General features: G+C 45.6%; 1 protein-coding gene across 1 annotated transcript in view; it reads left to right on the top strand.

Annotated features, from left to right (window-relative positions):
* Positions 1 to 27897, top strand: part of SCD5 (stearoyl-CoA desaturase 5) — a 39024-nt gene that overhangs the window by 7579 nt on the left and 3548 nt on the right. Inside the window, exons 2-4 of the mRNA XM_028743987.2 lie at positions 18760 to 18890; positions 22048 to 22253; positions 26909 to 27141. Coding sequence (XP_028599820.2) covers positions 18760 to 18890; positions 22048 to 22253; positions 26909 to 27141 — 570 coding nt within the window. The remainder of the gene's footprint in view (positions 1 to 18759; positions 18891 to 22047; positions 22254 to 26908; positions 27142 to 27897) is intronic.

Raw genomic sequence — 27897 nt, 5'->3', positions numbered from 1 at the left:
ACTTCATTCATTATATTCCTTACATTAGATAATAAAAAAGTTTATTTGTGTAATATCTCCATTTGTTCCTCTGGAAAAGTGTCTCACATTGTTACACCAGGGTGCAGGCAGCTCATTTATCCTAATCTAGTCTTTACAGTGGTACCTTGGTTCTCAATCCGTTCTGGAAGTCCGTTCCAAAGCCAAAGCGTTCCAAAACCAAGGCACGCTTTCCCATAGAAAGTAATGCAAAATGGATTCATCCACTCCAGACTTTTAAAAACAACCCCTAAAACAGCAATTTAACATGAATTTTACTCTCTAACAAGACCATTGTTCCATAAAATGAAAGCAATAAACAATGTACTGCAGTCACACAATCAATCAATAGCAGAACTGGGTTCCACACAGTCACAAAAACCAAACAAAAAGAGCAGTAAAAACAAAAACACAAAATAAATGGCAAAAACAGACAGGCCTCAGCATAACACTCAAAACGGAGCACGTTCGGCTTAAAAAAAAAAGCTCGCAAACCGGAACACTTACTTCTGGGTTTGCAGAACTTGGGTTCCAAACAACCTGGGTTCCAAGTTGTTTGAGTGCCAAGGCGTTTGAGAACCAAGGTACCACTGTACTGCATTATTCTTAAGCAACAGCCAAATAATTGGACATGGGGGTTCTGCGTTACCGGAGAGCCGTGTTCTCTGTTTTCTCAAGGCTGGAGACAGGAAACTTATGACCCTTCAGACATGACTGAATTCAAACTCCTATGCAGGCTGGGGGTGATGGGAACTGGAGTCTAAAAGCACCTGAAACACCACAAATTCCTTATCCCCGGTCAAGTCGTAACATCTTCTCCTTTCCCCCTGAAATAGAAACTTGTTTTCCTTCCAGGAGGAAAAATATTTTCTAATCTCCTCCACCCACTTGCACTCTTGTTGCTATGTCCACGCCTACACTTTTTATTTTGGGAAGATTCTTTCTTGGGAGGTTCTGACGCTGTTTTATCTGTAAAAGAATTGATCGTTAGCTAAAAAATGATTGGCAGTGCATGAATGCAGATCTTACATTTGTCCTGTATGCCTGTTTCTACACATTATCTCATATATATATATATATATATATATGTGTGTGTGTGTGTGTGTGTGTGTGTGTGTGTGTTTTAACATATCATTTTCAACAGTAATTAAACATACTTTTACATCTAATACAATTTTTTGACTTCCATCAATCTCTGAAAATTTTCCAATCTAATCTCTTAGTATACATTTCTTACTTCCCCTATTACATAAGTCTCATAACTAATATCTCTATTTTTTTTCTACTTTGTACCTTTTCTTATATTTCTCCTTACAAAACTTCTTGTAGTCCTACTAACATAATTTGTTGATTACAGTTGCTCTTCAAATAGTTCATATACTTCTTCCAATCTTCTGTAAATCTCTGGTCCCGCAGGTTTCAAATCCTTTCTGTCATTTTGTCCAATTCTGCATAGTCCATTAATTTTATCTGCCATTCTTCTTTCGTCGGTTTCTACGCATTATCTCACACATCCCTTCTCTATCCTGCCTTCGGCCAACCAACAAGCGTTGTCAGAGTTCAAGGAAGAATTCCAGCCAGGCGAAAATACTGAATAATGGTATGAAGGGTGTGGCTTGGGAAGAGTGGGTGTGGCTGAGGAAGAGGTGTGGCCTGGGGAGGGTTCCAAGGTCCATATAGAAAGGCGCAGAGGGCCGAATTTCTCTCCTGGACCTGAAATCCCCCACCTCTGATCTATTGTTTTTCAGTTTCCTCAGACATTTTATGCTGTGTGCTCTCCCTCCTGCAGAAAAGTGGCTCTAGTATGTCCTTTGGGAAGACGTCCAGTCTGGAAAGGTGCCCTATTCCCACCCATCTCTGATCACCCAGCCTGCCAGTTTAGGTCATAAGTTGGTACAAAATGCAGGCCAGACGGACAAGCTATTCATTCTCCTCTCCCCACTTTAATCTTGGCAGGAGTTTCTTCCACTCAAGGATATATATGGCTTCTTGGAAAAGTTCCCCAGAGAATTTAAAAAAAAAGTCGCCACAGAAAATCCATAAGGGGAAGCATCCCAAGCATGTATATGTCCTGACCTCAAATACATGTATACACTAATGTGGTCTGAAGTGGAAATGACTGATTATGAAAGAGTTCTTGGGATTGTCAGTGGAAATGGTCTCCCATTGTGTGCAACAACTGTGAAAAAGGGGGGCATCTTATGTTTGGAATCCTCTAACCTAAACCATCCATATACAGTGGTACCTTGGGTTACAGTCGCTTCAGGTTACAGACTCTGCTAACCCAGAAATAGTACCTTGGGTTAAGAACTTTGCTTCAGGATGAGAACAGAAATCACACGGCAGTGGCAGGGGGAGGCCCCATTAGCTAAAGTGGTACCTCAAGTTAAGAACAGTTTCAGGTTAAGAACGGACCTCCAGAACGAATTAATTTCTTAACCCGAGGTACCACTGTACTGCAATGCGTCAACACCTAAAAACTGGACCCACCAGACCCAGATTCCACCCGTTCCCCTGACACACCTACACAAAGGCTGAACTAGTTTATGGCTCACCTGGAGCTCTGCAGTTATCTCCCCTCCTCTTGGTGTCAATGGGAGGAGAATTGAAAATAAGGTTGAATAGAAAGAATTAGAAAATTGAGGTGTTGAAGCGGGGTGTTTCTGCCCTGCCTGGTGCAGGGAAGTGGAAGCATCTCTGTCACAGAATTTCACCACCACCTTAGGATTTCTCTGTTAAGGTTCAAAACAAGGACTGAGGTGCAAATTTTTCAGACTCTCCAAGTGTCTCTATTCAAAGTGTTGGTGCTGACCTTTAAAGTCCTAAATGGCCTCGGCGCAGTATACCTGAAGGAGCGTCTCCACCCACATCGTTCTGCCGGGACACTGAGGTCCAGCGCCGAGGGCCTTCTGGCGGTTCCCTCACTGCGAGAAGCCAAGTTACAGGAACCAGGCAGAGGGCCTTCTCGGTAGTGGCACCCACCCTGTGGAATGCCCTCCCACCAGATGTCAAAGAAAACGACAACTACCAGACTTTTAGAAGACATCTGAAGGCAGCCCTGTTTAGGGAAGCTTTTAATGTTTAACAGACCTCTGTATTTTAATATCTTGTTGGAAACCCAGCTAGATATTATATTATATTATATTATATTATATTATATTATATTATATTATATTATAATTATAAAAATATCAATATCCCAGCTCAGGGCCAGCCCACGACATTTTTGGCATGAGGCAAACCACAAAATGGTGTCTTCCCATCAGGGGAGAGAAGGGATGAGTGAAGATTTACAAGGGGAACAAAGTGTGTGGGGGGGAATAGTGATTTACATGGTGAACAGGGGTGGGGGGAGAGGTGGGATCGGATTGGGGGCTGCCAAGGAGGAAGCAGATCCTGGCAGCTGTCACGGCCACCATGGCAGCGGCAGCAGGCGATGCATTCCTTGGAAGCCAGGCCTGCTGCCCCTGTGAATTCTGCCACCCGAGGCAGTCTCCTCACCTTGCTTGCCTCATGGGTGGGCCGGCCCTTTCCCATCTCTTTCTCGGAGATCATCTACAGGAGCATTGCTGGTTGATCGCCAGGTTGGTGAGACTCCTTTAGACAACAACAAGAAACCGATCCTTCAGTGTCATCGGCCCAGTCTTCTGGAATACTCTGCCAACAGAGTCAGCCTTCTGTGCCAACATTTAAATGCCTGTTTATTTTCCATCAGGCTGATGCAGGCAATTAAGAATACCATATTTTTCGCCCTATAGGATGCACCGGCCCATAGGATGCACCTAGATTTGGGGGGGGGGGAATAAAGGGGAAAAAATTTATTCCCCCCCCCCCAGGCACGGGGCTAGGGCGGGGGAAGCTCGGGCTTGTGGGGCTGGGGGCGGGGAAAGCGGAGCTTCCCCCTCCCCCAGCCCCCAGAACGGGACCCAGAGAGATGCCGAACCTGCGTGCAGCTTTGGCATCGCTCTGGGAGCTTACGGGGCTGGAGGAGGGGGAAGCCCTCCGCCAGCCTTCTAACCAAGTCGGGGGACAGCGGGAAAGGCGCGCTGTGCCTCCCCGCTGTCCCCCGAGCTTGTGGGGCTGGCGGTGGGGTTCTCCAGGCTTCAGCGAAAGCCTGCATTCGCCCCATAGGACGCACACACACTTCCCCTTCATTTTTGGAGGGGAAAAAGTGCGTCCTATAGGACGAAAAATACGGTACATATTTTCATAACAGTTTCTGATTTTAAAATTTTTACATAGCTTCCGCTGTATGATTTTATGCATAATTTGTTGCCAGTTGCTCTGATTTAAAAAAAATGGATTAGCAATATATAAATATTTTTTTACACCCAAATAAAGAAACATATATATTAGAAAGCCTAATCATATTATTAGGCTTGTTATACGTCAGGAAAATTCGTGGCATGTCCTGGGTGTAAAAATGGCATAAGGGGGAGAATTTGACTGAACTGGCAAAATGTCAGGGAAAACCCGTAAGTATGGAAGATTTCCCCCCAAAAGTTGAACAATTTGGGTTTGTTCCCCTCAAAAAACAGCTCAGCAACATTGTGGGTGTCAGGAATTTTACTTTTTGAAATGTGGCAACCCTAAAACATATACTGTACAGTGGTACCTGTACATATGCTTCAGGTTACATATGCTTCAGGTTACAGACTCCGCTAACCCAGAAATAGTGCTTCAGGTTAAGAACTTTGCTTCAGGATGAGAACAGAAATCGTGCTCCGGCGGCGCGGCGGCAGCAGGAGGCCCCATTAGCTAAAGTGGTGCTTCAGGTTAAGAACAGTTTCAGGTTAAGAACGGACCTCCGGAACGAATTAAGTACTTAACCTGAGGTACTATTGTATTTCCAAAAAGCCAACAAAAAATGTAACTCTACCCGAAACTGATAGTCAGCAGGCAGGTCTCAAATGCTTTGTGGTATCAGCTTTGTGTGTGTGTGTGTGTGTGTGTGTGTGTGTGTGTGTGTGTGTGTGTGTCTTTTATGCAGGAAGACAATGGCCCCTGTGTTCTTTGATCCCCTCACGGATGATGACTCTCTTTCACTCTCTGTAATTTATCTTCTCTCCCTGATTTCGGTAGCTGTTTGAGCCTCCGTATGAAAGGCTGTAGCTCCCACTTTTCCTTTAATGAGATCTGATTCGCCACATTTTTAGTGTGGCAGAGAAGTCTGAGCGGGGGATGCGGTGAGAGGCGGCGAGAGAGAAAGGTCCATTTTGGTTGGGAAGCTTGCTTTGATGGAAATCAAACACGGAGCATTTTTAAAAAAAAAAAAACCCAAAACACAGGGGAGTTGGAGATAAATACAGCATTAAAAGAGCCGGCTTCAGACCAGATGTAATAATGTTTCATGCGTTGCACCTATATATATACCTCTGCCCAGAAAATTGGTTCTGCAAGCCGAGGGTGTAATTACACATTATCCATCGTTCTTTCCATTATTCTTTTTTATGGACTTTGATCCCGCCACTCACATCTTACACAATGCAGCCGTGGAAGATGCAATTTGAAAAGGAAGGCGAGTTTTTGCAAAAGAACAGCTTTTAAAGCTTTTCCGACTCATACTGTTTTCCTGCTAAAACGTCCCTGCTTCCTCCACAGCAGCTTTTAGTCTTGCTGAGGAATATTTATTTATTTATTTATTTATTTATTTATTTATTTATTTATTTATTTATTTATTTATGGTTGTATTTATATGACACTGTTGCAAGAATTTATGTATAGGTTGCGGGGGGGGGGGTTTGCCCCTCCAGCAGATATCATGCACATGCAGCCCACTACCAAAATCAGCACAATCACTTTTGTGACTTTTGTGATTTGTCCCCACAAAACGCTTCATCACAGTTTCTTCCTAGCTATTCAAAGGGCCTCTGCTGCACAATACCAAACGTAAGAATTCACTGATAAATGTATCTATGTACTGGCTCACTGGGAAAACTTCAGAAATTCATACAGACATGTGAGCTCAGCTACTCAGCAGCCCCTCTGCCTGAGTGATAATCCCTGGCATCCTGATACCTGAGTGCCAGGCAGGTAGCCATTCCAGAAATAACAAACCCAGATGAAGACAAAAGGGTCTGATTAACTTGGCTGAGAAACAGGGAAATGTAAATATCTCTTTTGTTACACTTGATGGGTGTCTGGTGGAGGGCAAGGAGAACCATGGGGCAGGGTCCAGGATGCTCAGATTACCGCCACCAGACCTCCCCTTTCATGATGTAACCATGATGTATTTGTGATGTAGTTTTTTGGGGGGGTGTAACATGGGGATTAGCAGCTAATAAAAGTTTGGGTTCTCTTTTGTTCGGGGCTTCCATCTTGTTCCACCTTGTGGCAGGTGGGAGTCCTGTCACGACAGTCTTCAATAAAGACCAAGCCTACTGGCTGCTGTTTTGCTCTGGTATTCCTGGCTGGTGTCCTTGTTTCTTGTCCAAGGGAGCCCTCAGATTTCTCCATCAACACCGCCATTCCTTTAAAGAGCTCCTGGGCAGCATGCGTGGTTCGGGCCCTCTTCCCAGACCTTTTAGTCTCTCCCACGACAACCCTACGGGGTAGGCTATAACAGCCCTTAAGGATCCGCGTTAGAAACTCAGATATATTATCTGGACACCAAATGGCACATTAAACCTAGGTTACGGCCGCCACGACAGAATGTATATTTGTCCCAGGAATTTGAATGGTAAGCTCTGAGCGTGACTAATATTGGATACAACGAGCCCTTCGCTTCCAGGCACCACTAGGAAAAAGGAAAGCCGGAGGCTGATATCAGGAGGCGGTGGAAACGTTGCAGGAGCTTCAGCTAAAGTTTGCAGGGTTAGGAGGTGGAGGACAGGAGATCACTTTGAAATGTAAGCTGTGGGGCGTAAAGCCTGCAAACCGGAGATCTAATTAGCCATAGCCTCTCCCCCCCCCCTCTGCTGTGCCCCTGTAATTAATTTTGGCAGGCTCCCCATCAGTAACAGTTGCAAACCTTTTGGCAAAAAGCATTCATGCCGCCAGATTATTCTCCTGCCAATTGAGAGGGGACAAACGCCGTGTCTCCTCACTGCAGCAAGCTCAGAAAGGAGGCTAACAGCTAGCGAGTGCTGACCGTGCTTGCTCAGGAGTAAATCCCATTTGTTTTGAGGGTGCCAAGAACCGTATCTTCCCTTCAATAATAAAAAAGGGTACCTTTCCCTAGACGCCAGCTATCATTTCACTCCCCTTTTGCTTCTTGTTACGGCCAGCAAGGAGTATGGTATTTGGGGGGGGGGGGTATTTTCTTTAAAAAAATAAATACAGCCATACCTTGGGTTAAAGTTGTTCAGGTTGAGCGTTTTCGGGTTGCGCTCCACGCGACCCGGAAGTAACGGAATGTGATACTTCCACGTTTCGCCGCTCGCACATGCACAGACGCTCAAAATTACGGCACGCGCATGCGCAGAAGTGGCGAATCACGACCCGCGCACGCACAGACGCGGGTTGTGTTCACTTCAGGATGCGAGCAGGGCTCTGGAATGGATCCCGTTCGCATCCAGAGGTACCACTGTAAATTCTACCATTCTCTTGTAATAAAAAATTTAAGGTCTTATATATATAATAAATGTTCATAAATGTACCAACCAAGCATGTACATAGATATGTGGACCACATGTCTGGAGCAGTACAGGAAGACTGTACCGAAACCATTTTGACTCCCAGACTGACCAAATGTTTTCTCCTCAAGGAGGGAGGGGGTGAGGGAACCTTCCCATTTGTCTCAGGAATCGGGTAATCATCATCTCAAAGGAATGGGCAGACTACCAGGAAAGGCAATCAGATAAGGAAGGCATTATCAGATAACCTGGCAGACAGAAAAAACAACATTCAAATTTCTGTTTTAGACCGCCTTTTCTGTGATGTAGGTATGATGTTTGTAGGGGGTGGTCTTGGGTTACACCCCTTCTGTGATGTATGTAATGATGTATGGAGGGGTGGTCTTGAGCTCCAGGGCAGGGAATTTAAAATGTCTATATAAGGGCAGGCACACCTTGGTTCTGGGTCCTCCCCCTTTCCTGCGTGTGAGGGGCGCATGCTGTTGCAACAGTTAATAAAGATCAGGCTTACTAGCTGCTTTGCTTCACAATATTCTCTGGTTGGCCTCTGTTATTTTCTCCTACCGATGGAGAACCTACAAAGGACTCTATAAAGGGCTCTTGTATACCCCATAAGGGAATAAGGGCAGATTTTGTTTACAACACTGGGGACTGCTGGGATAGAAGGCAGGGGTCCAAGCAGAAAGTGAAGCCACAGACAGAGCCCACTCATTCCAGTTTTGTCTCCATCCTCCTCTTCCCTCCTGAAATTTGCAAGGGGCAACACTGAAACTAAGGAGGAAAGGGCTTGCTGATGGCAGATTGAAGTTGGTGGGGCAGTGCCCCCATTTCCCCACATGCGCCAACTTTTCTTTCATCGTGGAACCCATCCCCAGGTAGTATAGCTGTGGTTCCCAGGTAGACATCCATCCACCTGTAGACAAGACCAGAGCCAGAGCTACTGTCAGGAGCAAACCAGCAGTAAATCACACGAAGGAAGTCGAGTTAACTCTTTATTCTAAAGAAACAAGGTCTGCACAGGAGTGTCAGGCCTAATGAGCACATCAGCTCAACTCCGGTCGTTCTTGCCCCCCATGAAGCAGTTGCTGAGACTGAAGGGAACATTTGCTGATGCTGAAGGTGCAGAATATAAATTATGGTAAGATAAACCAACACAGAGTGCTTTGGAAACTGTTCATAGCATTTCCGGCCAATTTGTTTTTAGAATCTGTGTTCTGGTTGCGATGGTTTCAGTCCATAAAAGAAAAAAAATTATAACATAAGAGCTCGAGAAGAAGAGCAGGATCAGGCCAACGGCCCATTGTGATTTCCTGAGCTCCTCATCTTGCTGGTTGCTCCTCACAAAATACAATAGTTGCCAAGTTCTGCTCTATCCCAGGTATTAATCAGGATTGGTGTCTATTGTATGAGATGTAAAACCAAGGGCTTGACCTTAGTCAAGTATTTTGATTAAAGATCTGTCGAGTTTCTTGTAACAGTAGCCGGGTTAAGCTTTCTGGGATCAGTTCCAGAGCTGGTAATTTCACCCTGAATTTTCTATGAGAAGTTGAAACTATTCTTCCTTGGGTGGCTGGTGTCTGTCTTTCTCTCTTCCCCAGCTTCTCAGATCCTACTCTTTTTGCATCTGCTAGCTTCAGGAAAGCCAGTAGGATGGGCTAAAAGCAGATTTCTACCATGAGCCAGAAGGAGCCCTATCTTGAGTGAGGGGATTAGATCGCTGGGTTGCTTAGATACCCAGTCATCATGAGGTACACGTGGTCCAGGGGTATCCAACTTTTTTGGGGCCCATTTGGAATTTCCAGAAAGTTCTGTGGGTGCCCATCACAAAATGGCTGCCAAAGGGGAGTGGGGTATGGCGTAACACGAAATAGCTGCTAGGCAGGGTGGTATAAACCAAAATGGCTGCCACATCTGAAAGAGGGCCACAAAGCAGTATGGACATGCCTCACCCTGCCAGCTACCCCATTTTGTCATTTTGCCATCTTGCTCACAGGGAAAAGATCTTGCACCTCACCTCTGTGCAGAACGCATGCCCACTCCTGGCATTAGATGAAAGGTGGTCATTGTTAAATTGCTTGATGTAAGAGGAACAGAAAAAGAAGAGCAGGCTCTTGTGTATTGTGGTCTTTGAGGTGATATTTATTGAGACCTTTCACCAATGCCACAGGGGGGACCGGCAAGGACCCCAATATCACATGCCCCACAGTGGTGAGCCCTGTGACTCCCAAAATACAGCGTATACACCATACACCTAAAACACATTCAGTGCACATTTAAAGCACCTGTCTTCCTCCCCTCCCCGAGAATCATGGGAGCTGTAGTTTGTTACAGGTGCTGGTAACTGTAGCCCTGTGAGGTGGAAACTATGGTCCCCAAGATTCTTTGTGCTAAGTCATGCACTTTTAATGTGCTTTAAATTTAGGGTGTCGATCTGCCCAAAGCAAAAGAAAAATAGGGAAGCCTTGAAAGAAGAATGCGCATGTTTGGGGGAGAGGGATTAGAGGCAGATGAAATTCCTGTTTTCTTTCATATATAGATGTATAATTGGCAATGGGAGTGACACAGAAGTCTAATGCATGTAAGCTTCGCTGTCCTTGAGAACGTCTCTGTAGCTGCAACCTCTCCCTTAAGGGGGATCAAGTGCCTTTTTGACTCTGGCAGAGAGAAACAGCAGAGGTAGCACTAACAAATTATCAGACCGCTGCTTCCTTAACAAAGCTGTTATACGAAAAATCTGGGGTTGGCTTTTACAGCCCACCTCCCCGTCAAGGGATTCAGGATCCCCTACGTCCATTGTAAGTCAGAGAAGGATGGATGGAGGCAACATCCAGTCAAAGCAAGGCAGATGACAACAACAACAACAACAACAACAACAACAACAACAACAACAACAACAACAACAACAACAACTTATTTATGCCCCGCCCATCTGGCTGGGTTTCCCCGTCCACTCTGGGCGGGTTCCAACAACAGATTAAAAATACATTAAAACATCAGTCATTAAAAGCTTCCCTAAACATGGCTGCCTTATTTTTTGTGTTGTAGCAGAGTCCCCGCCCCTCTTGCAAGGAGGTGAGGACCCAGAACAGAGAGTGCAAGAACTTAAAAAAACCCAAACAACTTCAGAAATTGCCCACCGCCCAAAAGCATCCGACAGGTGTCACAGAAATAGGAGGTCTACAACAGAAATTTGAAAGTGTGGCCTGTCTCCTGTCTGTCAAGATACCTGATAATGTTCACTGACTGGTTTAACTCATGAGTAGGCAACCTAAGGCCCGGAGGCCAGATCCGGCCCAATCACCTTCTAAATCCGGCCCACTGAAGGTCTGGGAATCAGTGTGTTTTTACATGAGTAAAATGCGTGCTTTTATTTAAAATGCACCTCTGGGTTATTTGTGGGGCATAGGAATTCGTTCATTCCACCCCCCAAATATAGTCCGGTCCCCCACAAGGTCTGAGGGACAGTGGTCCGGCCCCCTGCTGAAAAAGTTTGCTGACCCCTGCTTTACCTGGTCAGTGTGGGCCATTTTTAGTTCTTTACTCCAGTTCACAGGCCTACACTATTCATACACAAAATATGCCCTTAAAACAAGATTTGTGGAAAGAACTATTGGGAAAGATTTCTTCCAAGATACGTCACTCTACAGAGAAATATTTGTGGTCCTTAAGGATGAAGATGGCTTCAGGATTTTCTCCTGTACTCTTTCAGACATGTGGATTATATACTTACGGGTGTGTGTTTACCTTGCATACTTATGAACATTCATTTTATTTATGACATCTTAGAATTCTTATGACCAAGCCAATAAAGAAACCTGTCCTAGTGAGCAATCCCTCTTGTCCCCAGTTTACAGATGAGAAACTGAGACTACCTTGTCCAAGGCCATCCCTTCAAATGTAGATTTCTCTTTTCAGTGGACAAAAGCCTTCTCTCCTGATATGCAGTCCACAACACAGCCACTACAACAGGGCTGGGGAACTACAACTCCCATCATCCCTAGCCACAGGCCATGAGGCTGGGGTTGATGGGAGTTGGAGTCCAACAGTGCCTGAAGAGCCACAGGTTCCTCACCCCACCGTATGGGTGCTACAGACCCAGGATGGGCCACGGTTCCCCCATCACGAGGACCCACTTACTTTGGCAAAACAAGCCTTTGCCACCATGCAATCTGGGATGTGGGTGGCACTGTGGGTTAAACCACAGAGCCTAGGACTTGCTGATCAGAAGGTCGGCGGTTCGAATCCCCATGACGGGGTGAGCTCCCGTTGATCGGTCCCTGCTCCTGCCAACCTAGCAATTCGAAAGCTCGTCAAAGTGCAAGTAGATAAATAGGTACCGCTCCGTCGGGAAGGTAAACGGCGTTTCCGTGTGCTGCTCTGGTTTGCCAGAAGCAGCTTAGTTATGTTGGCCACATGACCTGGAAGCTGTACGCCAGCTCCCTCGGTCAATAAAGTGAGATAAGCACCACAACCCCAGAGTCGTCCGTGACTGGACCTAATAGTCAGGGGTCCCTTTACCTTTTAATCTGGGAAATATTCCTAAAACTAATCTGTGAATTTGAGGCAGAGCCAAGATTTGAACTGAGAATCACAATCCTTGCCACCCCAACAACACCAGCTGATGACTTGTTCCACTTACCATCAGTACATTTAGCTGAAATATAGGTCAGTGTCGTTGAATTCATTGTTTAAAATACTCTGCCCCTGGGATGTGTTTTCGTTTGGACTGATTGCTTAGTGCCTGTAAATAAGTGGCTTTAGGGTGAGAGAAAATTTGGGCTAAGCGCAGGCGTCTGGGGAATTGCCTCTCTTTGCAGAGTCTGTGTCAGCACATTAAATATTCAGAAAACTAACGATGTACCAAACTTTTAAAGCTCAGGAGCCAAGCTTTTGGCTCCTCAGCACAATTATAATCAGAAAAGCAGCACCTTTGGTCTTTCTGTACAAAGATTGGGCTTCCCTCTGATTTATGTCCTGTTTGGTTGAGACCTAGTTGAGGATGCATTAAGGGGTCTTACAAACTGTTGCTATTTTCGGGTGGGATTCAAACATATGCCAGAAAATTCAGGCTGCACAATTAAAGCTGATTGGGAGGCCTTGACCAACAAAGTCTCTTCCTCTAATATTGGACTGCTTGCTGTAAGAAAAGTGATGGGGAATTGCTATATGAAAAGTGGTACACAGTGTGGCTTAACACTTGCATTGACACACCACGGGGAGGCTAGATCTGGATTTTCTTTTCTCTCCTTTTCTCATTTTTCCAATCGAAAGTTGAATTCTCCACAGCTCCCCATCAGTTTGCAAATTTGTATGAAGAACTCACGGAAATTCACCAGCATTTTAGCGTGAATTCCTCTCACTGGGCACATCCTTGTGTGCAATTTTGCCTAATATATACATTTTGGCAAAGCATCTGTGTTATCTTTGGTAACACCTGCATTTTGTGGGCATTGTGCCTGAGCAGATGCATTTTTGAACACGTTGCTTGGCTGAATTGAAAAATTCAGAGAAGGGTTGCTGTGTTTCTGTTTTCGTTTGGTTTCTTTGACATGCAGTGCTATAGATATAACGCAATTGAGAGGACACTAATGTTTACGATCTCTGAATCTGATTAAGATGTTTTCCTATTGTTTTTATAGCCCATCTGAGAAATCTGAGAGAATGTTGATGGGATTTGGTGGGATATTAAAGCTTGTTTTCAAGCAGATAGTGTATAGTACTTTCCCCTTCCTCTGTCATTATCTTTCCACCATTTCCACATGCCGCTGAGCTATCACAACAACACTGATGATTCTGCTATCTTGGGCAAGTATCACGTTTTCCCCAGGTGCAAAAATACGATGCTTTTGAGTGTTGGGCAAATGTGATATCCCTGAATAAAAGCATAAACTTGTCGGAAGAGGCATGGGCTGGAAAAACAAATGAAATTCCAGTGCTCGCCTGTGTAAAATTCTGCATTTGCAAAGGTAAAAATAAATAAGGTTGCCTGCTGCGGGGCTGGTTTAAGGTCCTGATTACGATCCTGATTTGGAAGATGTACCCTGTGGCTTTCAGAACCATGAATTTTTGCACCTTCTTTTAAGGGTTGTAGGCGTGTTTGGTTTTTAAAAAAATTGTCAGAGCGAATGCCCTGCTGTTAAAGTGTGAAGGAGAAGAGGAGACTGAACATTATCCGACATATATTTAGCTGAAGCCGTGACCTCCCACTAATGGAAGCATACCGATGCTTCTGTTGGCTTCTGTGTTTTCCCTGCAGTCAAGCTGATCTCTGCAAACCTGCGTATCGAGCCCCGAAGCCCTCCTAATTTGTACCACTCATGGAGATGCCATCCGCAAGCAAGCGGGCAGTGAGGTGGGATGGAAAAGGCTTTTTATGTTCAGCAGCAAGACCTCAGGCGCTATTGATTGCGGAAAGGAAAGGTATCATCGCATCCCCCGCTGCTTATAATGTGGCTCATCAGACAGCGAGTTAAGTGCTGGTGACACCCCGGCGGGCTTCACAAAGTCACATTGAGAGTCGCTTCATCATCGCAGTTGAGATTTTGTAGTCAGCCCTTCCTTCCTTCCTTCCGCCGCCTCACTCCTCGCTCGATTCAGATGGGTCCTTGTGTGATCTTGTCGGCGCTTACAATGTAACTGCAGGGCAATCTCTGTGAAAAGGCCCATTTCTCAATATTCCACCATGATATTTATGCATTTTGGAGGGTTGCCAACATTTCCGCTAGCCTCAGTAGCTGTGCCTTGAAGATCTTGGCTGGCTTACATTCTCTGGTGGTGCTTATCTGTCTGCTGGGGAAAGGTTTTGCTTGCAGATTAAGCAACCGCTGGAGCAGACCAGACCATTTGGGCAGTTAGTTGGCAACCCAAGAAATGCAGTTTATTTTTAAGGGCAACACTCTCCCCTCTCACTGTCACTATTTTGTGGGAGGAAATCAAGCACTTACCGGAAATTTTGCTTAGTGCAATTAAAATCAATGAAAGGGCTCTGTCACACTAACACAACCAATCCACTTTTTTGAAAAAATGAAGCACACAGACGTTATGTGGTTAGTAACTGTGACATTAACATAGGAGAGTGCTGGAGGTGAATTAGTTAAACAAGTTGCCCAATCAGAACCCAGGGGGGTGGAGTCAGAGGGACTATAAAACCAGCTCTGGGAGGGGCAAAGGGAGGATTTCTTTGGGAGTTGGGTGCTTGGTTGGAGTGGGAGTGAATTGGGATAGAGTCTGTGGGTAGGTTGAGTTAGGGTAGCGAAATAAGCTGAGTCAGGAACAGTTAGGGGCTATGAAGACAAGTAAATATCTGAGAGGTGGTTTAGTGAGGGAGAGCAAGTAGTGGAAGTTATAGGTCTGGATAGGCATGAATGTAATTGACCAATACCATTTATGAAACCACACACTTGTTAAATTGCAATAAATAAACAGAAGTTCATGTTCCAATTTATCCATGACTGGACTCAGTATTGCACCAGGTAGGGCCTGGGTGGTGGCAGCGAGAAAGAAAGTGGTGGCACAGGGATCAATATACGGTGAAACGTCCGGGGACCCTGTGTGATTGTCACAGTAACGTTATGGGGAAAATGCACTGGAATGTTTGGGGCAAATCAGGATGAATGCAGGATGTCACATAATCTCCTCACAAACAAAGCAGAACAAGTATTCAATAAAGACCAGGCATAGTCTAACCTCTGCATAGGCTTTGTGTGACCAAGTCAAGATGAATTCTCAATAAACTGGTCATCTAGAGAGAATCCCTAAATAGTGCATTTGTTCCATCATGGAAGTCTAAGCTGTGTAGCTGGAGTACCCAGGCCATTTTTCATCTAGGCAATGACCAGACCGGATCTGCTTAGCTTCAGTAAGCTTGCTAAATCGTGCCTTCAAACTATTCTCTGGGCTGTCATTGTATTCTAGTGTGACCCTGAAAACAAGGTGGGGCTGTGCAAATAGCAGCAGTCTTGATCTGTAACTAGTGAGGTGTCACAAAGTGAGCCAGTCAGTTAATCACACAGTTTGAAGTTGGAGTTAACTCTTTATTAGCAGAAACAAACCTAGACAGCATCTTAAAAAGCAGAGACATCACCTTGCCAACAAAGGCCCGTATATTTAAAGCCATGGTTTTCCCAGTAGTGATGTATGGAAGTGAGAGCTGGACCATAAAGAAGGCTGGTCGGCGAAGAATTGATGCTTTTGAATTAAGGTGCTGGAGGAGACTCTGGAGAGTCCCATGGACTGCAAGAAGATCAAACCTATACATTCTGAAGGAAATCAGCCCTGAGTGCTCACTGGAAGGACAGATCCTGAAGCTGAGGCTCCAATACTTTGGCCACCTCATGAGAAGAGACGGCTCCCTGGAAAAGACCCTGATGTTGGGAAAGATTGAGGGCACAAGGAGAAGGGGATGACAGAGGATGAGATGGCTGGACAGTGTTCTCGAAGCTACCAGCATGAGTTTGACCAAACTGCGGGAGGCAGTGGAAGACAGGAGTGCCTGGCGTGCTCTGGTCCATGGGGTCATGAAGAGTCGGACACGACTAAATGACTAAACAACAACAACAAGCAAAAACATGGCAACCCCATCTGGAACTGGTCACCTCCCAGAAGCTGTTCAACACCATCAGCCCCATCCAGTATGGCCAAGGGTCAGGGTTGATGGGAATGCCAACCAGTGACACCTGGAGGATGACAAGTTCTCCACCACTGATCTGGCCCAGTACTGCCTGTTCTGACTGGCAGTGAACATAGGAAGCTGTCTTACACTGAATCAGAAGATGGATCCATCTAGCGCAGTATTGTTCAGTGGTTCTTCAGGAATTCAGGCAGGATCCTCTTCCAAGCCCAGCTGGAGGTGTTGGAGACTCGACACAGAATGTGATCTACCTTTGAGCTATGACCCTTCCAGTAATATGATATGGCTGTGACTTTCCAGTAATATGATACGAGGCCTTTTATTTCATGTGCTACCTGATCTTTTTAGCTGGAGACACTAGGGACAGAAGCTGTGTCTACCGTTGAATGATGGCCCCTTCTGATAAACTTACTTGTAAACTGCTCTCTCTCTCTCTTTGTATGTAAGGCAGCTTATGTAAAACAATTCAAAACAGTGTTTAAAATGAGAATATTTATATGGCAGCCCTACAGAACACATGTTGAAACATGGACCAGTTTAGAAACGTAGCTGCGTTCCAAAACAGCTCTCCAAATTAAGCTCCGTAAAACAAGGGGATAAATTAGGAAAAAAGCAGCCTGAAATATATATTTAAAAGTTTTAAATTCCATTTAAAGACTTGCCATTCGCAATTGACAGCTCTCTCTGTCTCTCTCACGTTTTAAACTTAGATACTTTTGGTACCCAAGTTCCGAAACCCCAAATTATGTTTTGATTTCCATTGTGTTTTCATCTGCACTAGCAATCCTTCACAAGAAATTCAACTGGCAATGGCACAAAGGGATGGAGTTGGAGGCACAGTTTTCAACCAGCCGTTGTTGCTAACCTGGTGCTGGCCAGATGTTTTGAACTACAATTCCCATCAAGTTGTACTGGCTGGGGCCGATGGGAGTTGTGGTCCAAAACTTCTCACATCTCACCATGTCAACAAAGAATTCTTTCGATTGTCGCTATTTATGTTTACAGCTTTTGAGAACAATTCACCTCATTTGGTGCAATCTTCGAGGCAGAGACTCCTTCAGGGACTGCAATCTGTTTGGATGATGCTTCCTTGCTCCCGCTTCCACACATGATGAGCAAAATTGACATATCTCAAAACGGAGCACGGATGAAAGCCTTTCTGTTGGCGCCCAGGACGTGGGAGCACAGCTGGCTTTCTCTTGGCAGTATTAGTGCTGCTACGCTCAAAGTGATATAAAAGCAACAGGAGGGATGTGGTTATGATGAAGCACAGAGCAGTATCTTAGTGGGGGGAGAAGATAAGCCCCCCTGAAGAGACATGGGGAATAAGAAGCTGGAGACAGCTTCATCTTCAAAAGATTCCAACATCTTCAAAGGAGTCTTTTGCAGTTCTGGAGGACAGGGCAGAACAGAAGGTGTTCCTTGTAAATTTCAGTCAGATGAGACATGGAGAGAAGAGATTATGGTCCATCAAAGGCAGAGAGGGTCTTTGGGAACAGGCGGAGTTTAGTACTGTCACCTGCCAGTGTGGTGTAGCGGTTAAGAGCGGTAGACTTGTAATCTGGTGAACCGGGTTCGCGTCTCCGCCCCTCCACATGCAGCTGCTGGGTGACCTTGGGCCAGTCACACTTCTCTGAAGTCTCTCAGCCCCACTCACCTCACAGAGTGTTTGTTGTGGGGGAGGAAGGGAAAGGAGAATGTTAGCTGCTTTGAGAATCCTTAGGGTAGTGATAAAGCGGGATATCAGATCCAAACTCTTCTTCTTCTTCTTCTTCTGCCAGTCGCTTGGGATGTGCTGTGGAATGGGATGCTGGGAAAACGGGCCAGAATTGTGCTTCCAGGCACACATATTGCATTTGGAGGGTTACATTAGAGTGATAAAGGACACAAACTTGGGATATGGTTTTTGCCCGAAACCTATAGTGTTCTAATCAATACAGTACACAATCAGAGTGGGATGTCAAGGCACAGCAGGTATATTGTGTTGGAATCTTGAAAGCCCCCAATTTAGGACTCTTCGGTGAGGGAATACCAGTGGAGATTTAACATGGCAAACCATGCAGCGAAAAAGCGCATCAATTTATAGGTTGTTAAACCTTTAAGATGTGCCTTTCCAGCGGATTCCAAAGTGTACCTCTTTCCTAGCCTCTCCTTCTTGCTTATTCTCCAGCAGCTGCTATGAGCTGCCCGAGGAGCAGTGGCCATGGGGAGGCAGCAGGATGAGGCCACCATCACCGTCGTTGCTCAGGACAAGCGCTGACTCATCCTCCTCGAGCTCAGCAGCAGCAGCACTGGCGGGAAAAAGGGAATTCTGGGATAAAATCAGAAGCTGGGGTGCCTTTTGTAATTCTGGGACTGTCCCTGAAAAACAGGCCACTTGGAGGGTATGTAATTAGAAAAATATAGCTCGCCAACAGCAACACCTAGGAGAGTCTGAGCTATGTTTTAACAAGGAACAATAACAGATGCAATTGCTTGGTATTTATACCTTATTGATTTCTCTTCCTTTCCCCCCTGTTTCTCCTTTATGTTTTGCAGCATACCTGTGTTTCTTTGTGACCGCCCTGGGAGTGACAGCAGGGGCCCATCGCCTGTGGAGTCACAGATCTTACAAAGCCAAGCTACCGTTGCGGATATTCCTGGCTGTAGCAAATTCAATGGCCTTTCAGGTGAGCAACAGAGTGTTTGTTGTGGAGGAGGAAGGGAAAGGAGAATGTTAGCTGCTTTGAGAATCCTTAGGGTAGTGATAAAGCGGGATATCAAATCCCTCTAGCTCAGGGGTCTGCAACTTTTAAGACAAAAAGAGCCACTTGGACCGAAGAAGAAAAAACTGGGAGCCGCAAAACCATTGCGACATTTAAAACAGTGGGGAGTGTCGGGGCACACAATGCGCCTCCTCCCCTCGCTAGTATCTGCCCCGGAGCCGCAGCAAAGGTGTAAAAGAGCCACAAGCGGCTCCGGAGCCGCGGATTGCTGACCCCTGCTCTAGCTACTGCCCATGCATGCCTACAATTTCATTTCTCCACTGATGACAGGCTGCTCAATAGGTGTAGATTCCTTTGCAACAGGAACTCCTCATTCATCCTCAAGATGAACAAAACTCTGCATGCAGATGCTTGTGTAATGGAAGCAAAGCGGTTGGTAATAGTAATAGTAATTTATTATTTGTACCCCGCCCATCTGGCTGGGTTTCCCCAGCCACTCTGGGCGGCTTCCAACAAAGATTAAAAATGCATTAAAATGTCACACATTAAAAACTTCCCTGAACAGGGCTGCCTTCAGATGTCTTCTAAATGTCAGGTAGTTGTTTATCTCTTTGACATCTGATGGGAGGGCGTTCCACAGGGCGGGTGCCACTACCGAGAAGGCCCTCTGTCTGGTTCCCTGTAGCTTAGCTTCTCGCAGTGAGGGAACCGCCAGAAGACCCTGGGCGCTGGACCTCAGTCCAGAACGATGGGGATGGGCCGAGGCCGTTTAGGGCTTTAAAGATCAACACCAACACTTTGAATTGTGCTCAGAAACGTACTGGGAGCCAATGTAGGTCTTTCAAGATCGGTGTTATGTAGTCTTGGTGGCCGCCCCCAGTCACCAGTCTAGCTGCCGCATTCTGGATTAGTTGTAGTTTCCGGGTCACCTTCAAAGGTAGCCCCACGTCGAGCGCATTGCAGTAGTCCAAGCGGGAGTTAACTAGAGCTAGGGTTGGCGCAAAGCAGAGGGAATTTTATCACATCAGGCCTGTAATCCATCTAGTTCAACGTTGTCTCCACTGACTGGCACTCCACTCTCCAGGTTTTCAGACAGGGATCGCTTCCTGCCCTACCTGGAGATGATGGGGATTGAACCTTCTTCATGCAAGACAGATGCTCTGTCCCTGAGCCACAGCCCTTCCCCATAACATACGCTCCAGCATTCTGCTGATAAAAATCAGGGTATGGGCCTCGTGCCAGCTTTCCAAAGCCCGGGAAGCTTCTGCCCAGCTTAGGAAAGGAGGCACAATGCTCTGACAGGGAGCAAAAGCTGGGCAAGTGTTTTACGAGCTTTGGGAAGGAGGCAGGAGGGCTCCAGGATCTTGCCAGAGCCGCACACCTCCTTCCCAAAGGTTGGGATGCCCTCCTTCACAATGTGTCAGACATCGGGGAATTGAATTGCCCCTGGTGGCAATACATAAGCAGATCCAACGAAAGGAGCATTCTTACCCGATAAGTTCTTTAATGATCACAGTAAGAGACAAAGGAATGCATCTCTCTCTTAAAAAATGGCGTCGCTCCCAGTAAAAGCTTTACCCCCTCCGTTCCCATTAAACTATGTCACTCCTATGTTGGATAATCTGAGCTTGTTGCCATTGCTCTTTCTGTTCTTCACACTTTCCAAGCCCTTCAAATCTTGGGCGAAGGGGGAGTGTCAGGAATGCTGTCCAAGGACACTGAATCTCCCCACTCTTTCTCTCTTCGCGTTTCCTCTTTTAGCTGTTCCTCGCCCAATATTTTTCCCTCTGGACTATGCCCCTCTGCAAACCACTGTTCTACATCAATACTGTCCTCCTGCCCTTGGGAAGGTTCAGAAAAAGGGCAGGGCGGTTCCCACCATTCCTCCTCAGTCCAGCCCCTGACACAATGCCACTGCAGGAGCTGCTACCATGGCCCCTGTCCGCAGGCGGCATGAAATCAGGGCACCCCAGGACAAAGGCAGAGCCTGGGCACCTTTTAATAAAAGTGTGGCTGTCCCTGTTAAATTGGGGCACTTGGAAGGTATGCCAAAGGCAAGGGGTTGTTTGAAATGGAGCGATGATGGAGGGGCCCTGCACTTACCACGTTTCTCCTGAAAATCACTCTTCCCACCAATTTCATTACATTTTTTTATTTCACTTTTAATTTGTATACTGCCTCTCTGAATTGCTATACACAAGGCAGTTTATAAACTGAAGAAACAATAAAGGTTGCACACCTTATAGCAATCTGATCCAATACAAAAATGTAATAATAAACAAAGCTTTAAAATAAGCAACTTGTATCAGATAAAGCAATGTTCAACAATCCATTCGAATATAATAGCACTGTTATACCTCGGATCCTGAACGCCTTGCGAGTCGAACGTTTTGGCTCCTGAACACTGCAAAACCCGGAAGTGAGCGTTCCTGTTTGCGAACGTTCTTGGGGACCCGATCGTCCGATGCGGGTTCCACAACTTTCGATTGGCTGCAGAAGCTTCCTGCAGCCAATAGGAAGCCATGCTTTGGTTTCCAAATGTTTTGGAACTCGAACAGACTTCCGGAACGAGTTCCATTAGACTTCCGAGGTATAACTGTACACAATAAAATTAAATGCCAGCAAATAATAATTAAACAGAAGTTTACTCTTAAACAATTACAATACATAATTTCTAAACTATACAGTGGTACCTCGGGTTCAGAACTTAATTCGTTCCGGAGGTCTGTTCTTAACCTGAAACTGTTCTTAACCTGAGGTACCACTTTAGCTAATGGGGCCTCCTGCTGCTGCAGCCGCACGATTTTTGTTCTCATCCTGAAGCAAAGTTCTTAACCCGAGATACTATTTCTGGGTTAGCGGAGTCTGTAACCTGAAGTGTCTGTAACCTGAAGTGTCTGTAACCCGAGGTACCACTGTAATCAGTAAAAATAGCCCCTCGGTCTCTACCTAAAAGGAATGGCTGAAATGGGTGGGGGGAAAGCGAGCCGCTCTGTCTGATATCATTTGACACAAACAGTTGTTGTTTTTCCTGCTATGGCGAACTGTGCTTGTGTTTGAAACTATGTGCCTGTGATGCCAAACTCAAATCGCTTAAGCCCTCCTGCTGTCCCCCATGCAGAACGATATTTTCGAATGGGCCCGAGACCACCGAGTCCACCACAAGTTCTCGGAGACGGATGCTGACCCCCACAATGCCCAGCGCGGCTTTTTCTTCGCCCACATTGGCTGGCTCTTTGTCCGGAAGCATCGAGATGTCATAGAGAAAGGAAGGAAGCTGGACTTCAGTGACCTGCTGGACGACCCTGTTGTCATGTTTCAAAGAAAGTGAGTGAAACGGGAGGACAGGGGGAAAGACCTTAGCACGAGGAGAAGGCAGAGGGTTGTATCTGTTGGGATACTGCCAGGGAGAGAAAGTCCATCATGGCCCCGCGTCGCCTCCGGACGTCCATCGATCTCCCATAGACACGCAGTATCAGCAATTAGCGACATGAGCTCCAGAAATAGCTTGCCACATTCCAGAGCTGATGCACGCTCTTATCAGCAGATAATGCACAGCGAAAGATGCACACAGGAGAGCATTATTTAAGTTTATTCAGCGTTGGTCAGAACAAAGAAAAACATGACCGCCTGCTTCAGTGTTCAGGCACCGAGAGAGAAACGAAAGCAATAGAAAACATAAACTTCCTGTGAACAGGAAATACGCAGACTCTGTGACTCACAAAGCCTGCTCCCTTTTAAGGTGGAACGGAAATATCCTAACAGTATCCACGGCTAATCCTACTCAGAATACAGTCGTACCTTGGATTCCCAATGCCTTTTTTACTCAGACATTTTGGATCTCGAACTCCGCAAACCCAGAAGTGAGTGTTCCTGTTTGTGAACATTCTTTGGAACCCAAATATCCGAAGGGGCTTCTGTGGCTTCTGATTGGCTGCAGGAGCTTCCTGCAGCCAATCAGAAGCTGTGCCTTGGTTTTCGATTGTTTTGGAAGTTGAACGGACTTCCGGAACGGATTCCGTTCGACTTCCAAGGTACGACTGTACACACATTGAAGTTAACAGACATTGCAAAATTTAGTTCATTCAGAAGAAGAATCTTTATTTGCATCAGCCACTAGCCATAGCAGTAAAATAAAATAAAATGTACTGAAGATAGTGGTAAAAACTTAACTATATAAAATACAGCTGAGGGGTTTACATCAATAATTGAATAATAGATCTAATTCTAATTGCACCCGCTAAAAACCTTGCAGTTTTTGCTGTCCCCTGATCATCTTTCTCTGCTAAAGGAAAGGACACAGTAGCAAAGGCTGAGCGATCCGGCATGGACAATAATAGAGGGGTAATAACCTCAAATCTTTATAAAGAGTGCAAGCCAGAAGCACATGAGCCACTGACTCAATACTGCCGTCTCCACAGGGACATAACCATTTTTTCCAGTGGAATTTATTGAAATCGACCCTCAAGTACAGCCGAAGACAGTATATTCAATCTTGCGAAAGTGAAAGCGCATCTGTATTTTGGAATTGTTAAATTTTGCAAATAGGGTGCCAAAGTGTCAAAATGACCAGGTGGAGAAGAATCATACCATGGACAAAATTTCCTTATTGTGGCCAGATTATTCTGTTGCTTGATATCATATAGGTACTGTCGAATTAAATTATTTGCTTTAATGAGGCCCAGTGTTAATAACTGTTTTGGTGATAAACCAGAAAAGTAAAGCTTTTGGTTGACAATTTTAGTCCAAGTACTCTCATGACAAATCTTGAGATACTAGGGGTAGTAGACCAGTAGATCAGTTCATTCATTTTAGCAGGTCAATGAGTACGGCTGCCATATGTCCAGAATTTCCCAAAAATAGTGTCCCAAAAAGGCTCAATGGAATTTCACTTTTTGAAATATGGCAACCGTATCTATGAGTGAAACTTAGTTAGCCACAACCCAGACAATGAAACTGTTCAATGTTGTTTCTGGTTAAGTTTTACTCAGATTAACCCACTGAAATAATGTCTGTTGATTTCAGTGGGTCTGCGTCAAGTAGGCCTATAGTATTGGCAACAACCCTTAGCATTTAACAGCCTTGACGAAACCAATACAACCACCTCTGCTTCGCTAAGGGCTTGTACAGTTGCACAGATTATTATTTTTGTCAGAAATGCAGATCTGCAAGGGCAAGGAATTATGCAACCTGTGCCTGCAAATGTGATTTGTGTGATGATTATGATGCGCTGCTGACTTTACTGTGGGTTTTACATGGAGTATTTGGCTGGCGAGCTAACAGCCCAACCATAACTTCAAGAGATGTGGCATGCCAGACTAGGATGCACAAATCTTTCAGGATAAGGGTTGGAGGTCACCAGTAGAGCATCTGCTTTGCATACAGAATGTCCCAGGGTTCAATTCTCAACATCTCCAGGTGGATCTGGAAATCTCCCTTGTCCGAAACCCCTGAGAGCCACTGCAAGTCTCTGTAAACAGTAGTTCCCAAATTTGGGGAGGGACAGACAAAAATGCATTCTTCAGAACAGCAGTTTCCTCCAGTAAGGAAGACAATAGCACAATAAAATTCAAAACAGTAACAATTTTATATGGCAAACGACCCTGTGGTCTGCAGATGAAGGGTGGTGCATAAATTTAATTGAGAAATGAAAATTTGTTGCACATTTATTCAAAATTCAGTTTTTGTTGTTGTTTAGTCGTTTAGTCGTGTCCGACTCTTCGTGACCCCATGGACCAGAGCACGCCAGGCACTCCTGTCTTCCACTGCCTCCCGCAGTTGGGTCAAACTCATGCTGGTAGCTTCGAGAACACTATCCAACCATCTCGTCCTCTGTCGTCCCCTTCTCCTTGTGCCCTCCAGTCTTCTCTTCTCATGTGGTGACCAAAGTATTGGAGCCTCAGCTTCAGGATCTACCCTTCCAGTGAAAGGACAGATCTAGAAAGGCTTAAAGAAATTCATTGGGGAGTTGGGCACTTGTGAGCCTTTCTGCTGCAGAATTACTTTTCCTTTCCTTTTTCTTTTTGGCAATGCACTCTAAGCATTTGCATTAATGAGGAAGAAATCTGCCCTCATTGACACTAATTCTGGCAAACGACAATCACTCCACGTGATGTTGCTCTGCACAAATCTGCAGAAATTCTGGGACTGCAACGAAGCCCATTTCAAATGGCTGCGTGCAGCAAACAGCATTTTGGAGAGACACAAAGGTTCTGCGGTTGTTTGGGTTGCAGGGAGTGGGGTCAGTGGGAGGAACACGCATGGGAAGTGAAGTTTGATGTTGGACATCTCCTAATACAGCCTTTGCCGACCAACCTGCTGTCTGGCACTGATGGGAGATGAGTGCATGTTGATGGGATTTGTAGTCCAAGATTTCGGGCAAAGGTTCTATATGGGTTTAGCTGTCATGGACTGGTTGGACACAGAGGAATGGTGGGAGGAACCAGATGGGGGAATCACCAAGGGATTCAACAGCATTAGGCGCCATACGAAAACGTTTCTCTTTAACTAGTCATTTGGCTGGTTAACATTCTAGGTAAAGGTAAAGGGACCCCTGACCATTAGGTCCAGTTGTGGCCGACTCTGGGGTTGCGGGGCTCATCTCGCTTTATTGGCCAAGGGAGCCAGCGTGCAGCTTCTGGGTCATGTGGCCAGCATGACTAAGCCGCTTCTGGCGAACCAGAGCAGTTCATAGAAATGCCATTTACCTTCCCTCTAGAGTGGTACCTATTTATCTACTTGCACTTTGACGTGCTTTTGAACTGCTAGATTGGCAGGAGCAGGGAACAAGCAACAGGAGCTCACCCTGTCGCGGGGATTCGAACCGCCGACCTTCTGATCGGCAAGTCCTAGGCTCTGTGGTTTAACCCACAGCACCACCTGCGTCCCTGGTTAACATTCTATGTCATTTTAAATGCATTTGTGGGGCTTCTAGGTTTGTTTTTGTTTTTGTTTTTATGATGTATTTTGTGATCTCAGTTTGTCTTTTTATGTTGTGAAGCACCCTGTGATCTTTGGATGAAGGGTGGTATACAAATTCAATAAATAATAACAGTCATAATAACAGTCATCACTGAAGCAAATGAATGGATGTGAACTGGGTATTAAAAGTGAGAAGGTCACGAATCCAACTGGGCAAACCACTGTAAACTCTTTAGAGAACGTGGCTGATGGGTAGAATATAAACATTTTCCTGCCCACTTCACCACTGGAATTTATAAACTTCAGTGGTTTTTATGCAGGAGGGTAGGAATCGAGGGTAGGTGGTGCTGTGGGTTAAACCACAGAGCCTAGGACTTGCTGATCAGAATGCCAGCGGTTCGAATCCCTGCAACAGGGTGAGCTCCTGTTGCTTGGTCCCTGCTCCTGCCAACCTAGCAGTTCGAAAGCATGTCAAAGTGCAAGTAGATAAATAGGTACCACTCCGGAGGGAAGGTAAACGGCGCTTCCGTGCGCTGCTCTGGTTCGCCAGAAGCGGCTTAGTGATGCAGGCCACATGACCCGGAAGCTGTACGCCGGCTCCCTTGGCCAATAAAGCGAGATGAGCACCGCAACCCCAGAGTCGGTCATGACTGGACCTAATGGTCAGGGGTCCCTTTACCTTTTTAGGAATCGAAAGGGCAATTGGAATCAGAATTTTCAGAATCTGGAAATTTGTTGCCATATAGAATCATAGAATTCTAGAGTGGATGGGATCACAAGGATCATCTGGGCCAACCCCTTGCAATGCAGGAATAAAAAAAATAAATAAAAATATTTGACAGCATTCCCCAGGATTTTCATGCAGGTTTCTCTTGAGACAAAAAGTAAGTTTGTCTCCCATTCTTTGGCTTTACACTAAATATATACTGCAGTCTATGGTTTACTAATTTGGCTTTTGTTACCTTCTATTCTCACTTGTCTGACTTGGCCTTCAGCAGCGTAGACCTTTTCCCCTCGTGCGATGCAGCCATAGACCTGTCACTGCTTTCCTTTCTCCGCAGGCACTATAAGGCTTCGGTCGTGCTGATGTGTTTCGTCATTCCTACTATTGTGCCTTGGTACTTCTGGGGGGAGAGCTTGTGGAATTCGTACTTCCTTGCTTCAGTTCTGCGTTACACCATCTCTCTCAATGTTTCTTGGCTGGTCAATAGCGCTGCTCACATGTATGGCAATCGGCCGTACAACAAGAACATCAATCCTCGGCAGAACCCCTTTGTCACTATAGGAGCTATTGGTGAGTACCAAAAACAGTCTCCAGAGGCATCTGGAACAGGGATGGGGAACCTGTAGCCCTCCAGATGTTGAGGGACTCCATCAGCCCCAGCAAGCATTCCTAGTGGTCAGGGATGGTGGGAATTGTCCTCCAACAACACCTGGAAAGCCACAGGTTCCTCATCCCTTATTTGTAATGATGGCATTGGTTTTTCTTCCAAACTTCTCTAGAAGTTACTGTTAAGTTAATTAAGCAACTATATGAACACCTTACTTCATGTTGAACTTGCTTCCTTCTCCCAAGACAGTTTTTCGGGTGGTTTTGCTTGAGGGCCTTCAGAGATTCAGGTTCCAGACCTGACTGTTTTTGCAACGTTTCATGGCTTACTGGGAATTGCAAAGGCTATGGGGAGCTCTGTCCCCATTAGTACTGGCTCCACAACCATTTCAGGAGGTGGATGAAATACAGCTGCCTTCAAATGTTACCCTAAAGGTTACCTGACTGGGTTACTGCAGTGCTAAACCATTGCACGATACCACTATCTAATGCTAGATTTAGAGACTCAGCTATTAATCTAGCATTAGATAGTGGTATCATGCATTGGTTTAGCACTGCAGTAATCAGTAGAGCCCTATCTTAACCAGACTGGCATTCTGCAGTCTCCACGCTTAGAGACAGTTGGATGGCACCTTGCCGCCTCCTTCTGGCAACTTCTGCAGCCAAACATATTGCTCTGCTTTCCTTTGGACCACATCTGTGAGTCTTGTCATCTGGGCA

This window comes from Podarcis muralis, chromosome 9, assembly GCF_964188315.1.
Source record: "Podarcis muralis chromosome 9, rPodMur119.hap1.1, whole genome shotgun sequence".
In the NCBI taxonomy this organism is placed as follows: Eukaryota; Metazoa; Chordata; class Lepidosauria; order Squamata; family Lacertidae; genus Podarcis; species Podarcis muralis.
This window is presented reverse-complemented; position numbering and strand designations above follow the sequence as displayed.